Genomic DNA, 14,879 nt, shown 5'->3' with positions numbered 1-14,879 from the left:
GCTGCTCTCATTATGAAGGGGATGGGGGAAAAGCCCCCAGGAGCCTCATCCCCAGAAAAGTCAAAACCATTAGAGAGCTAATGGGTTCAGGCCTGTTGAGGATCTAACTGGTATGGTGCTAAGGAGTCGCCTGCTGCACGGTAGTTCTCGGGTCCCAATTTGGGACAGCCCATCCAGGTAGGTGCATGGAACGTCTGGTCTCTCAGCATAATGATCATCTTCCTCTGCTGTCGGAGGAACTTCGTGAACTCCGCATTTCAGTGGCAGCACTATCTGAGGTCTGCAGACATAGAATTGGCCAGATCACTGTAGATTGGTACATCTTTTATTGATCTGGTTGCTCTGCTGGCTGTCATACTCAGGAGTAGCAGTTGCTGTGATGGATTGACTCTTTCCAATTGTGTCCGATGTCACCCCTTTCAATGAGCATATTAAGAGACTCAGATTAAGGCACTCTCTGGGCGCCTTGTCGGTTGTCTCAGTATGTGCTCTGACCACAGTGAGTGATGTCTCAGTGAAGGAGACATTTTATTCGCAACTTCGCTCAGTGGTTGATGGTTGCCTGTGAGGTGACACTCTGGTCATGGGTAATTTCAATGCGACCACTGACACTGATAGGGCTCGCTATGAGGATGGGTGCCAATGGGTCTTGCGACCGTGGTGAAAGTGGCTCCAGGTTCCTTGACTTTGCAAAAAGTCAGGGGCTGTAGATCGCCAGATCCGGGTTCCAGTGCTATGAGCTGCATCGTTGGACTTGGTATACCAATTCTGGTGGTGCCGTGAAGGAGACTGATCACATCCTCATGGGCAGATGCTGGAGGCTCTTACAAAACTGCAAGGTCTACAGAAGTGCCCAGTTTGTGAATTCTGACCACAGATTTGTTTTTGCTACTCTGAAGATCCATGTCTGGACCAGTAGGCTATTACCTACTAGGAAAATTAGGCTGGACATGACCAGACTCCAACATCAGGCTGTTTCTGGGGAGTTTGCACGCAATTTGTATAAGGAACTTACAGACCTGGGTGCGACTGCTGATCCTAATGTGATGTGGAAGACCTTCCATGACAAGACCCTGAAGGTTGCCGAGTGTTGTGTTGGTGTTACCAGTGTTCCCAGAATGAGGTGCTTCATCTCGCATGGCACCCTGGATATCATTGACAGGAGTCACAGCACATGGCTTGATGGCAACTCTGGTCTGTACCGGGAAATGAGAAGGACAGCGGAGAGGGTCCCGAGGGCAGATAAGTTTGTTAGTGGAATCTGTGAGCAAGTGACACACCACCTATGGTCTAGTGGCCCATGTCCTGCTTACAGAGGAATCAAAGCATTACGTACATCTGAATCTGTTACTCAGAGAGTTGCAGTCAAGGTGGTTGAATGGAACGTCTTTACGGATGACACTGCAGTTGTGACTCACAGGGCTGGCTACTTTGAACAGCTGTTTAAAGCTGATCTGCCAGCTAGGACATTGGATATCTCTGGGTCCACGGTTCTTGAGGCTAATCCTCCAATTAACAGTGAACCACCCAATCTCACCGAGATTACACAAGTGGTGAACCAGTGGAGGGTAGGGAAGGCTGCTGAGCGTAATGAAGGCTGCAGGGATCTGTGGTATCCGGGGTGAACTTCTCCAGGCCGGTGGTAAGGCTGTCCTCCTGGCATTGCAAGCAATTTGCTTCCATTTGGGAGACAGGCGTCATCCCAACTGACTGGAAAACGGAACATGTCATCCCTATTTGGAAAGGGAAAGGTGATTGCCTAGATTGAGGCAACTACAGGGGGATAACACTGCTGTCAGTGCCAGGAAAGGTCCTAGCTAGGGTCATCCTCAATAGGATCTGTGATCCTTTGCTTACCTACCACTGACAGGAGTAGTCTGGTTTTACGTCTAAGAAGTCTACCATCGACTGCATCCTGGCATCGAGGTTTGTCATGGGGAGCAAACGCAAATATTGGCAGAGTTTCTTTGCAGTCTTTGTCAATTTTCATAAGTGTTTGACTCAGTTGATTGAGATGCCCTGTGGGACATCCTGAGACTTCCCTCAAAGTTGATTGATATTATGGCTGGCCTGTACACTGGCACTGTGAGCGCTGTGCAAAGTGGGAGGCAGAAACTGAGTTTTTCCCAGTTGATTCTGAGGTTCGTCAGGGGTGTGTTCTTGCTCCCACTCTATTCAATGCTTGCATGGACTGGGTGTTGGGCAAGGGAGATTCACGGATTTTAACTTTGCCAATGTTGCTGTGATGTTCGCAGAGTCAATGGAGGCTCTGATCGGGGCTCTTGAGAGAGTGAGCGAGGAGTCTGAGAGTCTGGGCTTGCAAGTCTCTTGGATAAAAATCAAGACCCAGGCCTTTAATGACCTCTTAGGCACAGCCATCGGCACTGTGTCGGTCTGCAGATAGAGTGTCGACCTTGTCAAAAACTTTACTTACCTCAGCAGCAACATTCATGTCTCTGGTGTCTCTTCCTATGCAGTCAGCAGACAAATAGGGAGAAAATTGTGTGGGGGATTTTCATGAGGTCACTGGAAAGGGGTGTGTGCAAAAGGACAAAGGTCCAAGTCTTTAGAGTCCTGGTGCTTCCTATTTTGCAGCATGGTTGTGAGACATGGACACTATCCAGTGACCTGAGATGAAGACTGGAATCTTTCAGAACTGTGTCTCTTCACTGGTTTGACTTTGTGCCAAATGAATGGTGCTCATATAGTCCTGAATGAAGCACATTACCTGCATTGTGAGGGAGCTTCAGTTATAGCACTATGGCCATGTGGCATGATTCCACAAAGTGATCCGGCTCACTTGATCCTCACTGCTGAGGAACCAAGGAGCTAGACCATACCAAGGGGACGCCCATGTAACACCTGGCTGCATAGATAAATGGCCATTTCCAGAGGGTAGGACTGGACTAAGTGTCTGCCTGGGAGGTTGCCAAACAGAATATTGAGCTGTTTCGTAGTGTGGTGGGTGCAGCAACGCGGTGTACCAGTGCATGCTCCCCAACCTGAACCTGAACTTGTGCCGATCCCCAACCATTACATCGCAATTACAGCAGGTTTTTACTTGGAAATTGTACAACTAAAGCATGTATTTTTCAGGGAAGGTCTTGTAGACATTAACTGACATAAGTAAGGGAACATCCACCTCAACATTCTGAAATTGAAGAAAAAAAAAGAAAAAAAAAACAAACACTTTTTTTTGCATCAAAACTCACAACATATCACCCCACCAGTCCTCACTCCTCTCTTATGTTACTATCCACTCACCGGCCACTTTACTAGGTACAACTGTTCAATTGCTCGTTACCACAAATATCTAATCAGCCAATCAATACATTTAGACATTGTCAAGACCACCTTGCTGAAGTTTAAACTAACCCTCAGAATGCGAAGGCGATTTAAGTAGCTTTGAATGTGGCATGCTTGTTGGTGCCAGACAGGCTGATCTAAGTATTTTGGAAACTTACGGTCTACTAGAATTGTCATGCACAACTTTCTCTTTGGTTTGCACAGAATGGCCTGAAAAAGGGAAAACATCCAGTGAGCATCAATTGTCTGGGCAAAAATGCCTTGTTGGTACCAGGGGTCAGAGGAGAATGGCCAGACTGATTTGAAATGATAGAAAGGAAATAGCAACTCAAATAACGACTCGTTACAACTGAAGCATGCAGAAGAGCATCTCTGAATGCACAACAAGTCGAGCCTTGAAGCAGATGGGCTACAGCAGCAGAAGACCAGACCAGGTGCCACTCCTGTCAGTGAAGAACAGGCAATTAAGGCTACAGTTTGCAGAGGGTCACCAAAATTGTACAACAGAAGACTAGAAAAACGTTGGTCTGATGAGTCTTGATTTCTGCCGTGACATTCAGAAGGTAGGGTCAGAATTTGGCATCAACATGAAAGCATGGATCCAATCTACCTTATATCAATACTTGAGGCCGGTAGTGGTAGTGTAATGGTGTGGGGGATATTTTCTTTGTACAATATCGGCCTCAGTACCAATTGAGCATCATTTAAATGCCACAGTCTACCTGAGTATTGTTGCTGATCATGTCCATCCCATTATGACCACAGTGTACAAATCTTCTGATGTCTAATTCCAGCAGGCTAACACATCAGAAGGCTCAGATTATCTCAAATTGGTTCCTTGAACATGACAATGAGTTCACTGACTCAAATGGTCTCCATAGTCACCACATCTCAATCCAATAGAGCACCTTTGGGATGGGGTGGAACGGGAGATTCACATCATGGATGTGCAGCTGATAAATCTGCAGCAGCTATGTTATACTATGATGTCAACATGGACCAAAATCCCTGAGGAATGTTTCCAGCACCTTGTTGAAATCTATGTCACAAAGAGTTACAGTAGTTCTGAAGGCCAAAGGGGATCCAACCTTGTACTAACAAGAACTAACCTAACAAAGTGGCTTGTGAGTGTACATACAGATGAGACAGAGGTAAATGCACACAAAGTATCAGCTGTTATCATCCTTGAAAACACACCTGTGCATGTAAAAATAAACAAGAAATGTGATTTTATTCCAGAACATTGGTGTCTTAAATGTGAAGTTTTGGTGTACATAACTTATATGTGACTAGTATGTAACAAGTGAGTCTGCTCCTTGATATCTACATATTGTGACACATACTTTTAACCGGCTTTGTCTCTAAGATACGTATTTAATTGCAGCATGCCAACAGTTAATACTAACAATGAGTGCCACTTTTAGACTTACTGGAAGGGATTGTACATAATATGGCACAATAAACTGCACAGTACAATCAGCCATTTATATGAATAGTTATGTGGTTTCTCTTCATTTGTGTTACTGTTCTCCATACTTCATATGTTTTGGCACATTTAATTTCATTTATATTATTAAATGAACTTTCCAGTAAATAAAACTAACTCAAAGGGTGGGTACGAATGGCAGTTACAGTTGTGCTTGAAAGTTTGTGAACCCTTTAGAATTTTCTATATTTCTGCATAAATATGACCTAAAACATCATCACATTTTCACTCAAGTCCTAAAAGTAGATAAAGAGAAACCAGTTAAACAAATGAGACAAAAATATTATACTTGGTCATTTATTTATTGAGGAAAATGATCGAATATTACATATTTGTGAGTGGCAAAAGTATGTGAACCTCTAGGATTAGCAGTTAGTTTGAAGGTGAAATTCGAGTCATGTGTTTTCAATCAATGGGATGACAATCAGGTGTGAGTGGGCACTCTGTGTTATTTAAAGAACAGGGATCTATCAAAGTCTGCTCTTCACAACACATGTTTGTGGAAGTGTATCATGGCACGAACAAAGGAGATTTCTGAGGACCTCAGAAAAAGAGTTGTTGATGCTCATCAGGCTGGAAAAGGTTACAAAACCATCTCTAAAGAGTTTGGACTCCACCAATCCACAGGCAGACAGATTGTGTACAAATGGAGGAAATTCAAGACCATTGTTACCCTCCTCAGGAGTGGTCGACCAACAAAGATCACTCCAAGAGCAAGGCATGTAATAGTCGGCGAAGTCACAAAGGACCCCAGGGTAATGTCAAAGCAACTGAAGGCCTCTCTCACATTGGCTAATGTTCATGTTCATGAGTCCACCATCAGGAGAACACTGAACAACAATGGTGCGCATGGCAGGGTTGCAAGGAGAAAGCCACTTCACTCCAAAATAAACATTGCTGCTCGTCTGCAGTTTGCTAAAGATCACGTGGACAAACCAGAAGGCTATTGGAAGAATGTTTAGTGGATGTGATGACACCAAAATAGAACTTTTTGGTTTAAATGAAAAGCGTTATGTTTGGAGAAAGGAAAATACTGCATTCCAGCATAAGAACCTTATCCCATCTGAGAAACATGGTGGTGGTAGTATCATGGTTTGGGCCCGTTTTGCTGCATCTGAGCCAGGATGGCTTGCCTTCATTGATGGAACAATGAATTCTGAATTATGTCAGAGAATTCTAAAGGAAAATGTCAGGACATCTGTCCATGAGCTGAATCTCAAGAGAAGGCAAGTCATGCAGCAAGACAACGACCCTAAGCACACAAGTCGTTAAGAATGGATAAAGAAGAATAAAGTTAATGTTTTGGAATGGCCAAGTCAAAGTCCTGACCTTAATCCAATCGAAATGTTGTGGAAGGACCTGAAGCGAGCAGTTAATGTGAGGAAACCCACCAACATCCCAGAGTTGAAGCAGTTCTGTATGGAGGAATGGGCTAAAATTCCTCCAAGCCGGTGTGCAGGACTGATCAACAGTTACCGGAAATGTTTAGTTGCAGTTATTGCTGCAAAGGGGGGTCATACCAGATACTGAAAGCAAAGGTTCACATACTTTTGCCACTCACAATTATGTAATATTCAATCATCTTCCTTAATAAATAAATGACCAAGTAAAATATTTTTGTCTCATTTGTTTAACTGGTTTCTCTTTATCTACTTTTAGGACTTGAGTGAAAATCTGATGATGTTTTAGGTCATATTTATGCAGAAATACAGAAAATTCTAAAGGGCTCACAAACTTTCAAGCACAACTATAGAAGGATTTATTAGTTGACTATTCATCATTGCACACATTCTTCCTCTGTGTACTTGTTGGTACACATTTGTTCCATGTGAATCTCTTATCCCACCTTTTTTTTTTTTTTTTTACAAGTGATGACTCAAATTACATATGGGTATGTTTTTGCAGAAGCACTTGTATACTTTAGACATTTGAGATAATGGAGGAAGGTAGGGAAAGTAAAAAATATTGTGCTGGGCAAAGTGTTTGACCTGCATTTAAAGGAAAAGGTTTTTGGAAAGTTCATATTTAGAACAAGGTTGCTTCTTTGATGCAAATACACAGATGACAAATAATACCATGCATGCTCTAATCATTGAACACTGTGCATTTTAAATAGACAGGAAATAAATGGACAGCTTGAATAGATAGACAGACAGACAGACAGACAGACAGACAGATACTGTGATTTTCAGTAACACACCTTATGCCACATTCTCAGAGAGTCCCAAACTACCAGATGTTAGCCTCATTTAAAACAATCTGTATACAATGCCATATCCAGTAGTGCATATAAACAAAAGGAAATGCAAGATGTTGTTCCCTCAGTATAGTAAGTTAAACCATGTGGATATTTTGGGTTCAGATATTCATTTTTGCAATGTGATATATAGTGCAAATAATCCCACTCAACTCTGTAAAATAAATTTTTCAGATCTATATACAGTAAAAGTTCCAGAGATACACATACAGATTAAACATATATTAAAATGAATAAACTGCATTTGTCAGATTTGAGAGTGATTTTCTGCTTCTAGGATAAGACACAGAATTTATGGGCATTTTACTTTTATTTAAAATTATTGAGTTTTGTGTAGGAATTTTATTTATTCAATTTCAAGAAACTTAAAATTAAAAATAATAGAATTATGAAAAAAAAAAGCTAACAACTTCTGAATCCGCAGCTTTTTCACTTTTGAGATTATTTTAGAAAACACTTAATTGTTAATGTAGCTCTTGTTGTAGTATTTCTAAAGTATAAAAAATAAGTAAGCTCCTTATTTCAGCCTCGATTTTACTGTACTGAGAAGAGAATAGAGTCTCATAATATTCCCTGAATATCAATTATCTCATTTTGTTGAATGCTTTTTGAACTAACAGATGAATTTATTTCTTTAATATTGTAGCATACATTATAGACATGCATCTTTTAAAATGGCCTTTGAAAAACCTTTAATGAAGATATTACATTAAGCACTATGTGTATTATTGACCAATTTCAAACATAATAACATTCTCAATCCACTAAATCCAGTTCAGAATCATGGAGAGATGGAGTCTACCACAGCAGCAATTGTCAAAAGGCAAGGAATGGCAGTGAATAGGCTGACAGATATTTCTCCTCATGTGGAGGCACACTATCTTAGTCTATACACTACATTTAGACGGTATAGCATAATTTTCACTTTTACTTTTATGTAGACAACACTTCGTTGCATTCATCACTCAAACAGAATGATGTTGATCTAGATACGTCTTTAACTGCTTTAATGAGTTAAAACACTTGATGCTTAACAACAATTCAGTGCTTTAATTTTGGCAAAGGATTGTGGGTATCCTACCCATTCTTTAAAATTCCAGCATGGTTTAAATTAATAAAGAGGGAATCTCCTAATGCACTTTACAAGTCAAGAAAAGGCTTTCATTATTCCCAGTTTTATGCCATTATAGAAAAAGTGAAAAATGAAATACACAATTTGTATATGTTTGAGAGCACACAACTCTCAGTGGAGGGAGTGGCGAGGTTATTTGATTCTTAATACAGCGCCTTACACCACTGCGATAAAGGAACTGAAGGTTCAATTTTATTCTTGGATCATTATGAACATGTCTATAGATGTCCATCCAAACATCTATTCTGTGACTAGCATATCCAGGTCAAGGTTGTTAATAGCCAGTTCCTATCCTTCACTGGGTGTAAAAGAGGATCCAACCCTGGATGGGACCTTGCACACATCCATTTACACATCTTACCAAAATAAAATGTATTTACTATATTTTTCACAATATTTAATGCAAATCTTTCCAATAGTACAATGTGTCATGTGTTAATGGAAGCACATAATCTCAGAGATATGCAAGAAGCAGACTTTTTTGGGGAAATCATGTGAATACTATAACAAGGAGTGGGGAAGGGAATGTACCCTGAGCTTGGAATTTCAAGATCACAAACAAACACATACGATTATGACAGGGGTGGGGGTTCGGGTGTGTGTGTTGTTTGAGGGTATGGTCTGAGCATGGGGTACCAGTACATACCCATATTAACCAGTACCAAAATAACCACAATGCTGTTATAGTACTGTTTTACAAATTTGGTACATCTAGTGCTTTTAGTACCGGTATACCATGTAACACTAATTAGCATAACAACTGTAATTTGATTAAAAAATTTGACATACATTTGAATAGTATGGGAGCAAATGTGATTCCTTCTCCAGTAAAGACTATTCTGCACTTACAGTTCAGTTCAGTGACAACTTCTGCATTAGTGTACAGTCATATGAAAAGCTTAATTCTGATCACTTATCAGCTTGAAAACATTAGAATAATGTCTGTTTAATATAAATTCTGAAATAATGATCTTAAATTAGCATTTTAGATTTCACAAATGTAGTGTTACAGGTGGGAAAAGTCTTAAAAAAAATGAGGAAAAGATACGGAAAATTAAAGCATCAAGTGTGTGACATTTGAAATTCGAATTAATTTTACTTGACAATTAATATTGTTCTTCGTTAAGTGCTGTGAAACCAATTAAATGTCTCATTCGTGTACTGGTGAGAAAATGTCAGTGAATAAAATTTGATTAATCCACATGTTAAAATAAAATCAATATAGTATTTATAATGGATAATATAATCATTTTGGACTATCTAAAATCCCACAAAATCCGACCCCACCCCCATCAACCCAGTAAACTCCCCTCATTAGTTTTTAGAATGGGGAAAAATCTCTTTCTCTAACTCACACAAAATTCAAAGCCCTGCTATTTCTTTATAAAACTTAGCCAAAAATCAGAAATTCTATTTCTATGTGACAATGCCACAGGCAGTAACACAGTAACAAGATACTATCAACTTTTAACTCACAATGACTAAATAGTTTTACTTTCCAACAGGAATGTTAGGTATGTTTTTTTTTTTACACTAATCTAATCAAACGCTTGCATTTTTATGTACGAAATATAGGACAATTAAGCACTAAGCAAAATACAAGAAGTTAACATGTTTAAATCAAGCAAGATTTACTACTTGAGTGCTTTATTCACAGGTTTTTTGAATCACTTCTGTCTGATTTATAAAGCTGTAAAGATCATTACCACAATTAGAATGTAGGAGCATATAACTCCCATTGTAAAGTCTCAATCATAAACAGCTGTCCTAAAAATTAGGAATCAATTTTCACTTTTATGTTGATAGCTGCAAGACATTGTTGGTATTTTTAGAATTAAGCAGAAAACAAAGAACAGATTGAAATGAGTCAAAAATCTTATCTGATATCAAGTGGTAATGTAGCTATACTGCATAAACACAACTGAAAAATCTAAAATGCAAAAGAAAACTGGTGAAATTATTTGTATCAAAGGGAATAAAAGGTTTATTTTTTTCCCCAAACTAATTAAACATTTGTTTTATTTATATATTACTGGTTACATAGTTTTATCAAATGTAAACTAAACGCCTTGATGCAAGTTTTCTTAGGTGTTAAATGTTTACCTTAACAAGAAGTCAAAACGTCACAGGAATTTATAGCATGTATATCGCACATGTATATAGTTTTCTCATTGAAAAAAATGACAGGTCCCAAACCTGGGACAAACTGAATAAAGCAAAATGTTAATTTAAGATTTAGCAACTATGACCCATTCATCTTCTGATGCTGTATCTCCTACGTCAGCAGCATTGGGTACTTAGCAGAAATTGAGCCCATGGAGGACACCAGTTCCTGACAGAATCCACGCATGCACTCACAAACGGCTAATTTAGACTCGCCAATTAACTTAAAAGTACTGTCTTTCAGATGTGAAAGGAAAACTCACATGTATCTGATTTCACACACGATCCTAGGATTTTAGAGCTGTGAGGCAGCAACTCTTGCCACTGAATATGCCATACTTCAATGATCAATGAGTTTCTGGTGTTTTTTTTTTCTTTTGACTGGATTTAGAAACTGATGTTGTATGCATTGTATTTCACGCTAATGTAGCATGTGTTTTTGTATGATGTAATAACTTCATTGATGCTTACAATGTCATAACGTTCCAAACGTAAAAGTATATTTTTAAATTGAATATTCAGTTATGTTGGTTCTTAAAAAATACTGTTGAAGTTAGTACGTGAACCATATCAATAAAAGAAACAGAAAATAAATATTGACATGCATACTTTGTCATTCTACAAGTATATTTTTCACAATATACGACAAACACCTTACATTGTTCAATTAGTAACCAATATAAAGTTTATATTTTCCCAATATTCTGGTTCTAAGTTAGGCACAATTTACTGCTCCAAGCATGCGGAGACTATTTTTGCACATGCTGCAATAGGGCAGGAATATACACATATGCATGTCAGTAGATGCATGCATTCAAGTAAGCTTTTTTTTTTATCAAAAAGATGCATTTTCTGAAAACATACTGAACCTATGTCTGCATCATGGGGCCTAAGTCAGAAATCAACCCTGGAAGATGCATTAAACTCAAAGCAAACACACAGATTCTGACCAAGCTAGAAATGTATCATGGCCGCATTTCAAATTATTATCTGTATTACATAAAGCTAATCTGACACTTTTTATAAACATTTGTTTCCAGATTGTCTACAACACCCTTGGGTCAATTTTTTTCTCATCATCCTCAAAAGACTGGAGGAAATCTGTCAATGTTACCAGTTAAACAAAAGTTATACAGTAAATTTGCACAACAGAACTATCAACTATATAAAATAATGTAACCATATTTTTAAAAAGCACTAGTTTTTTCATAAATAATATAGTTAAAAAACAACTGGTGGGAATAAAATTCCTTAGAATAGCACAACAGTAAAATGTCAACCCAGTATTCAGTTAGATTATTGTAAGGATGGTCACAGGAAGCCACTGCAATCAAAGTTTCATTCTTATCAACTGCAGGGGTGGTTGGATGGATGGATATGGACAGAGTATAACCTACATGAAAGATAATCGTCTTTAATAGCTGAAGAATCTGTACAGTATTAATTATGGAAAGGCTAAACAATGCTAGTACAATAACAATTCTAATAGATAGATAGATAGATAGATAGATAGATAGATAGATAGATAGATAGATAGATAGATAGATAGATAGATAGATAGATAGATAGTATCTATCTATCTATTAGAATTGTTATTGTACTAGCATTGTAATATTCCACTGGAAAAAATTTTGCAGGCAAATACTGGAACTAGAGATGTGTCAGCTAACTTTTCATACATGGCCAGTACTGAATGATCAAAAAGTTAACAGTTAACAAATGTCACAGCAGAGGAAGGTGAAATTGTATGCATCTGTTCAGGAAACCATGAAAGAACAAATGCCTTCTTTGGAAACTGTTGCACATTACAAGCTCAAATGTGACCTACTTCTGATGCAAACTGCTTTGTGTCAAACAATAAAATAAAATCATAGACAGAGACATTACAATTACAATGCATCTCACCATATCTGGTTACATCCCTAGTATTAATCCTTATCTTGCTCACAGTTGTGCTTATTTGATAATAACAATATTGCCATTACTTATTTTGGTTGATGATTTTTAAAATAATCTCCAAGTCATTTTATATTTATTACTTTTAATAGTGTTGTACAAGAATGAGTATTTAAATTAAAAATGACTTTTCTTAACTATTGAGGACATTTCAGAGTAGTGGAATGCTTATGCAACAGAATGCACATTAAAAGCAATCAAGGGACAGCAACATCTGTGCTTCTTTACACAAACTAGTTTACTGAGTTATGAACTGTCTGCCTGTAAGAAACAGATTGTGACATGCCCATACAACTAAAATATCTTGCTAGCTGAAGGCTGCTCAATGACTTTTTCTTGATTGCTGCTAATGAAACTAGCTAATGTGTAACCCAATACATGCATGCCATTTTGTCTTTGCAATATTTTGTCCTTTCATAGCAAGTTTGGCTTAAATAGAGCTTTATATTAGTGTTTATGATGGATGTTGCTATACAGAAAATGATTGTCAGGCCAAAACACACACAGAGTAAGTATCAGATCAATGTAAACCATCTTATTACATTTGTTGTTTACAATTATATTGAAACTGAGACAATTTGGGACCTTCATATTCTAAACTGACACAAAACTAAGCACAGAAGATGTTTGAAGGGTTATAATGATTTCAGGTCACCACACCCAGAAAACAATAGTATTACAGTCAAAAATGTACTTCTGTAACGCTTGAGAAATCAAAACTAGCTATTCGAAACTAAACAAGAAGGATCAAATGAATTGCATAATATTCCACAGGACATGACTGGTTGAACTTAAGCACGAATGCAATATGGATTTGAAGAGTCTATTTCCATTACGCCTGCAAAACCAAAACATGTTGCGATAAACTAAACGTGAAATATTAAAGAAATTGCCTAACAGTAAATTAGACATAGCTTCAAAGTGAGTGCCGTGTGCATTTTGGGATTCTTTACAGTTACCTGCTCCAAAGCCAGGTGCCAACTACAAACAATAAAAAAATAAATAAAGTGATTTACCTCCGTGAATTGGAACCGGTGCAATGACTACCCCTTTGGCTTCAGCTTTGGGAGACTCTTGACCATATCGGCCATCTTCTATCTTCAGTACTTTGTGGTTGTTACCGCTGGAGTCCAAAATATTGACCTTAAGTAAAGCGTTATACTGTTCCTCCTTGGGTGCAGTGCTGTTGTCTGCCCAGATAGGAAGTAGACAACGGGGCAACACAAGCAGCACCATAACGGCAGAGAGGCAGTCGCGTGGTGGGGCTGCGTGCAACTTCTTCGGCATCTTTGGTTTGTCCTCCTTAGCCCCACGGATAATAAATCCGTCGTTTTACTGACAATGTACAAGTCTGAACTGCAGTTTTCTTTTATATAGCTGTATTATTTTCCCCTTCGTGCACAGAGAAAACAACGTTCAAGGGAAGCTTTCTTGACCGATTCCTTCCGTGAAGGTCCTGGCAGATAAATATTACAATTCAGCTTCGGATCTCCACATCCTTCCTTGCGTACCGCTTTGCTTGGTTCATTTTTTGCTTTTTGAGAGTAAACAGAAAAAAAATAAAACAATAACATCAGGTAATGGGGAAATTTAACATGCAGAACAAATCCAGAAAACACTGGGCGCCCCGTTACATTCATCTTTTTTGTATGCATTTGTCGACGTACGCAGTTTGTATTAAATATTAATGCCAGCCACGTATTCTTTTACTATTAAACAGCCACGTTGCTACATCTAAAACAAATGACAATGGTCTGATACATTGCTACTCCTGTGCTCAACGCTCTTTACATTCGATTAACATAAACTTACCTACAAAATGATCGAATAAGTTTATAATCAAGAAGGACAAACTGCAACATTTTATTACAGCAAAAAGGAATCGAAACACGCGAACACGTTTGCATTAGTTTAGTGATACTTAGTTACATGGGTAACGATCAGAAAACCAGACGACATTAAGTCGCAGCTTGTGATTTACATTAGATGTAGGCACTGTACCACTGGCCTCAGTCCAAAATGCATTTCCTTTTCTGTTTATACATAGCCGTGAAACCACTGCTAAACGAGACACAGCGCGTCTATTTAAAACACTCTAACTCTAGTACGCATTACAAAACTTCTCATTTTTCTTTACAGTTCTGTTCTTTTTTTAAGAAATGTATCATGTTATGTATTTTTTCTTTACCTCTTTCCTTTCTGCTTCATGGCACAACGACCCGCGCAAGCGCGAGGACTACTTGACAGCGTACGCGCACACGACCCGGTTCCCACTCGCGCATGCGCTAAAATGACTTGAAAGTATGGTGCGCGCGCACCTACATATATCTTGGCCACGGGTGCCTGTAAGTCAATTACGAGGAAGCTGAGTGTGACAACAATGTATCCGTATTTTTGTTATACAGTTACATATTAGCTTTTGCTGTAAAGATTCAACAGGTCGACAACAGAATTATGATGATGATGCTATCAAGGCAAATCATTATCATATATGTGTTAGTTTTGTCTTTATATTGGACTAAATTATAATATTTATTGGTCAGCTCTTTGAAAAGACTGTACAACCATCAGTTTATTTT

At 38.4% G+C, this 14,879-nt stretch overlaps 1 protein-coding gene across 2 annotated transcripts in view; it reads right to left on the bottom strand.

Moving 5' to 3' along the window:
- Positions 1 to 14,578, bottom strand: part of rnf130 (ring finger protein 130) — a 129,301-nt gene extending 114,723 nt beyond the window's left edge. For both annotated transcript variants that reach the window (XM_028812667.2, XM_028812666.2), the window contains exons 1-2: positions 14,489 to 14,578; positions 13,317 to 13,834 (exon numbers count right to left, since the gene is read on the bottom strand). In XM_028812667.2, coding sequence (XP_028668500.1) covers positions 13,317 to 13,587 — 271 coding nt within the window. In that variant the 5' untranslated portion in view covers positions 13,588 to 13,834; positions 14,489 to 14,578. The remainder of the gene's footprint in view (positions 1 to 13,316; positions 13,835 to 14,488) is intronic.
- Positions 14,579 to 14,879: the final 301 nt, after the last annotated feature.

The sequence above is a fragment of the Erpetoichthys calabaricus genome, chromosome 11 (genome assembly GCF_900747795.2).
Source record: "Erpetoichthys calabaricus chromosome 11, fErpCal1.3, whole genome shotgun sequence".
NCBI lineage: Eukaryota > Metazoa > Chordata > Cladistia > Polypteriformes > Polypteridae > Erpetoichthys > Erpetoichthys calabaricus.
Note: the sequence above shows the minus strand (reverse complement) of the source record. Positions and strands in the feature narration are given on the sequence as shown.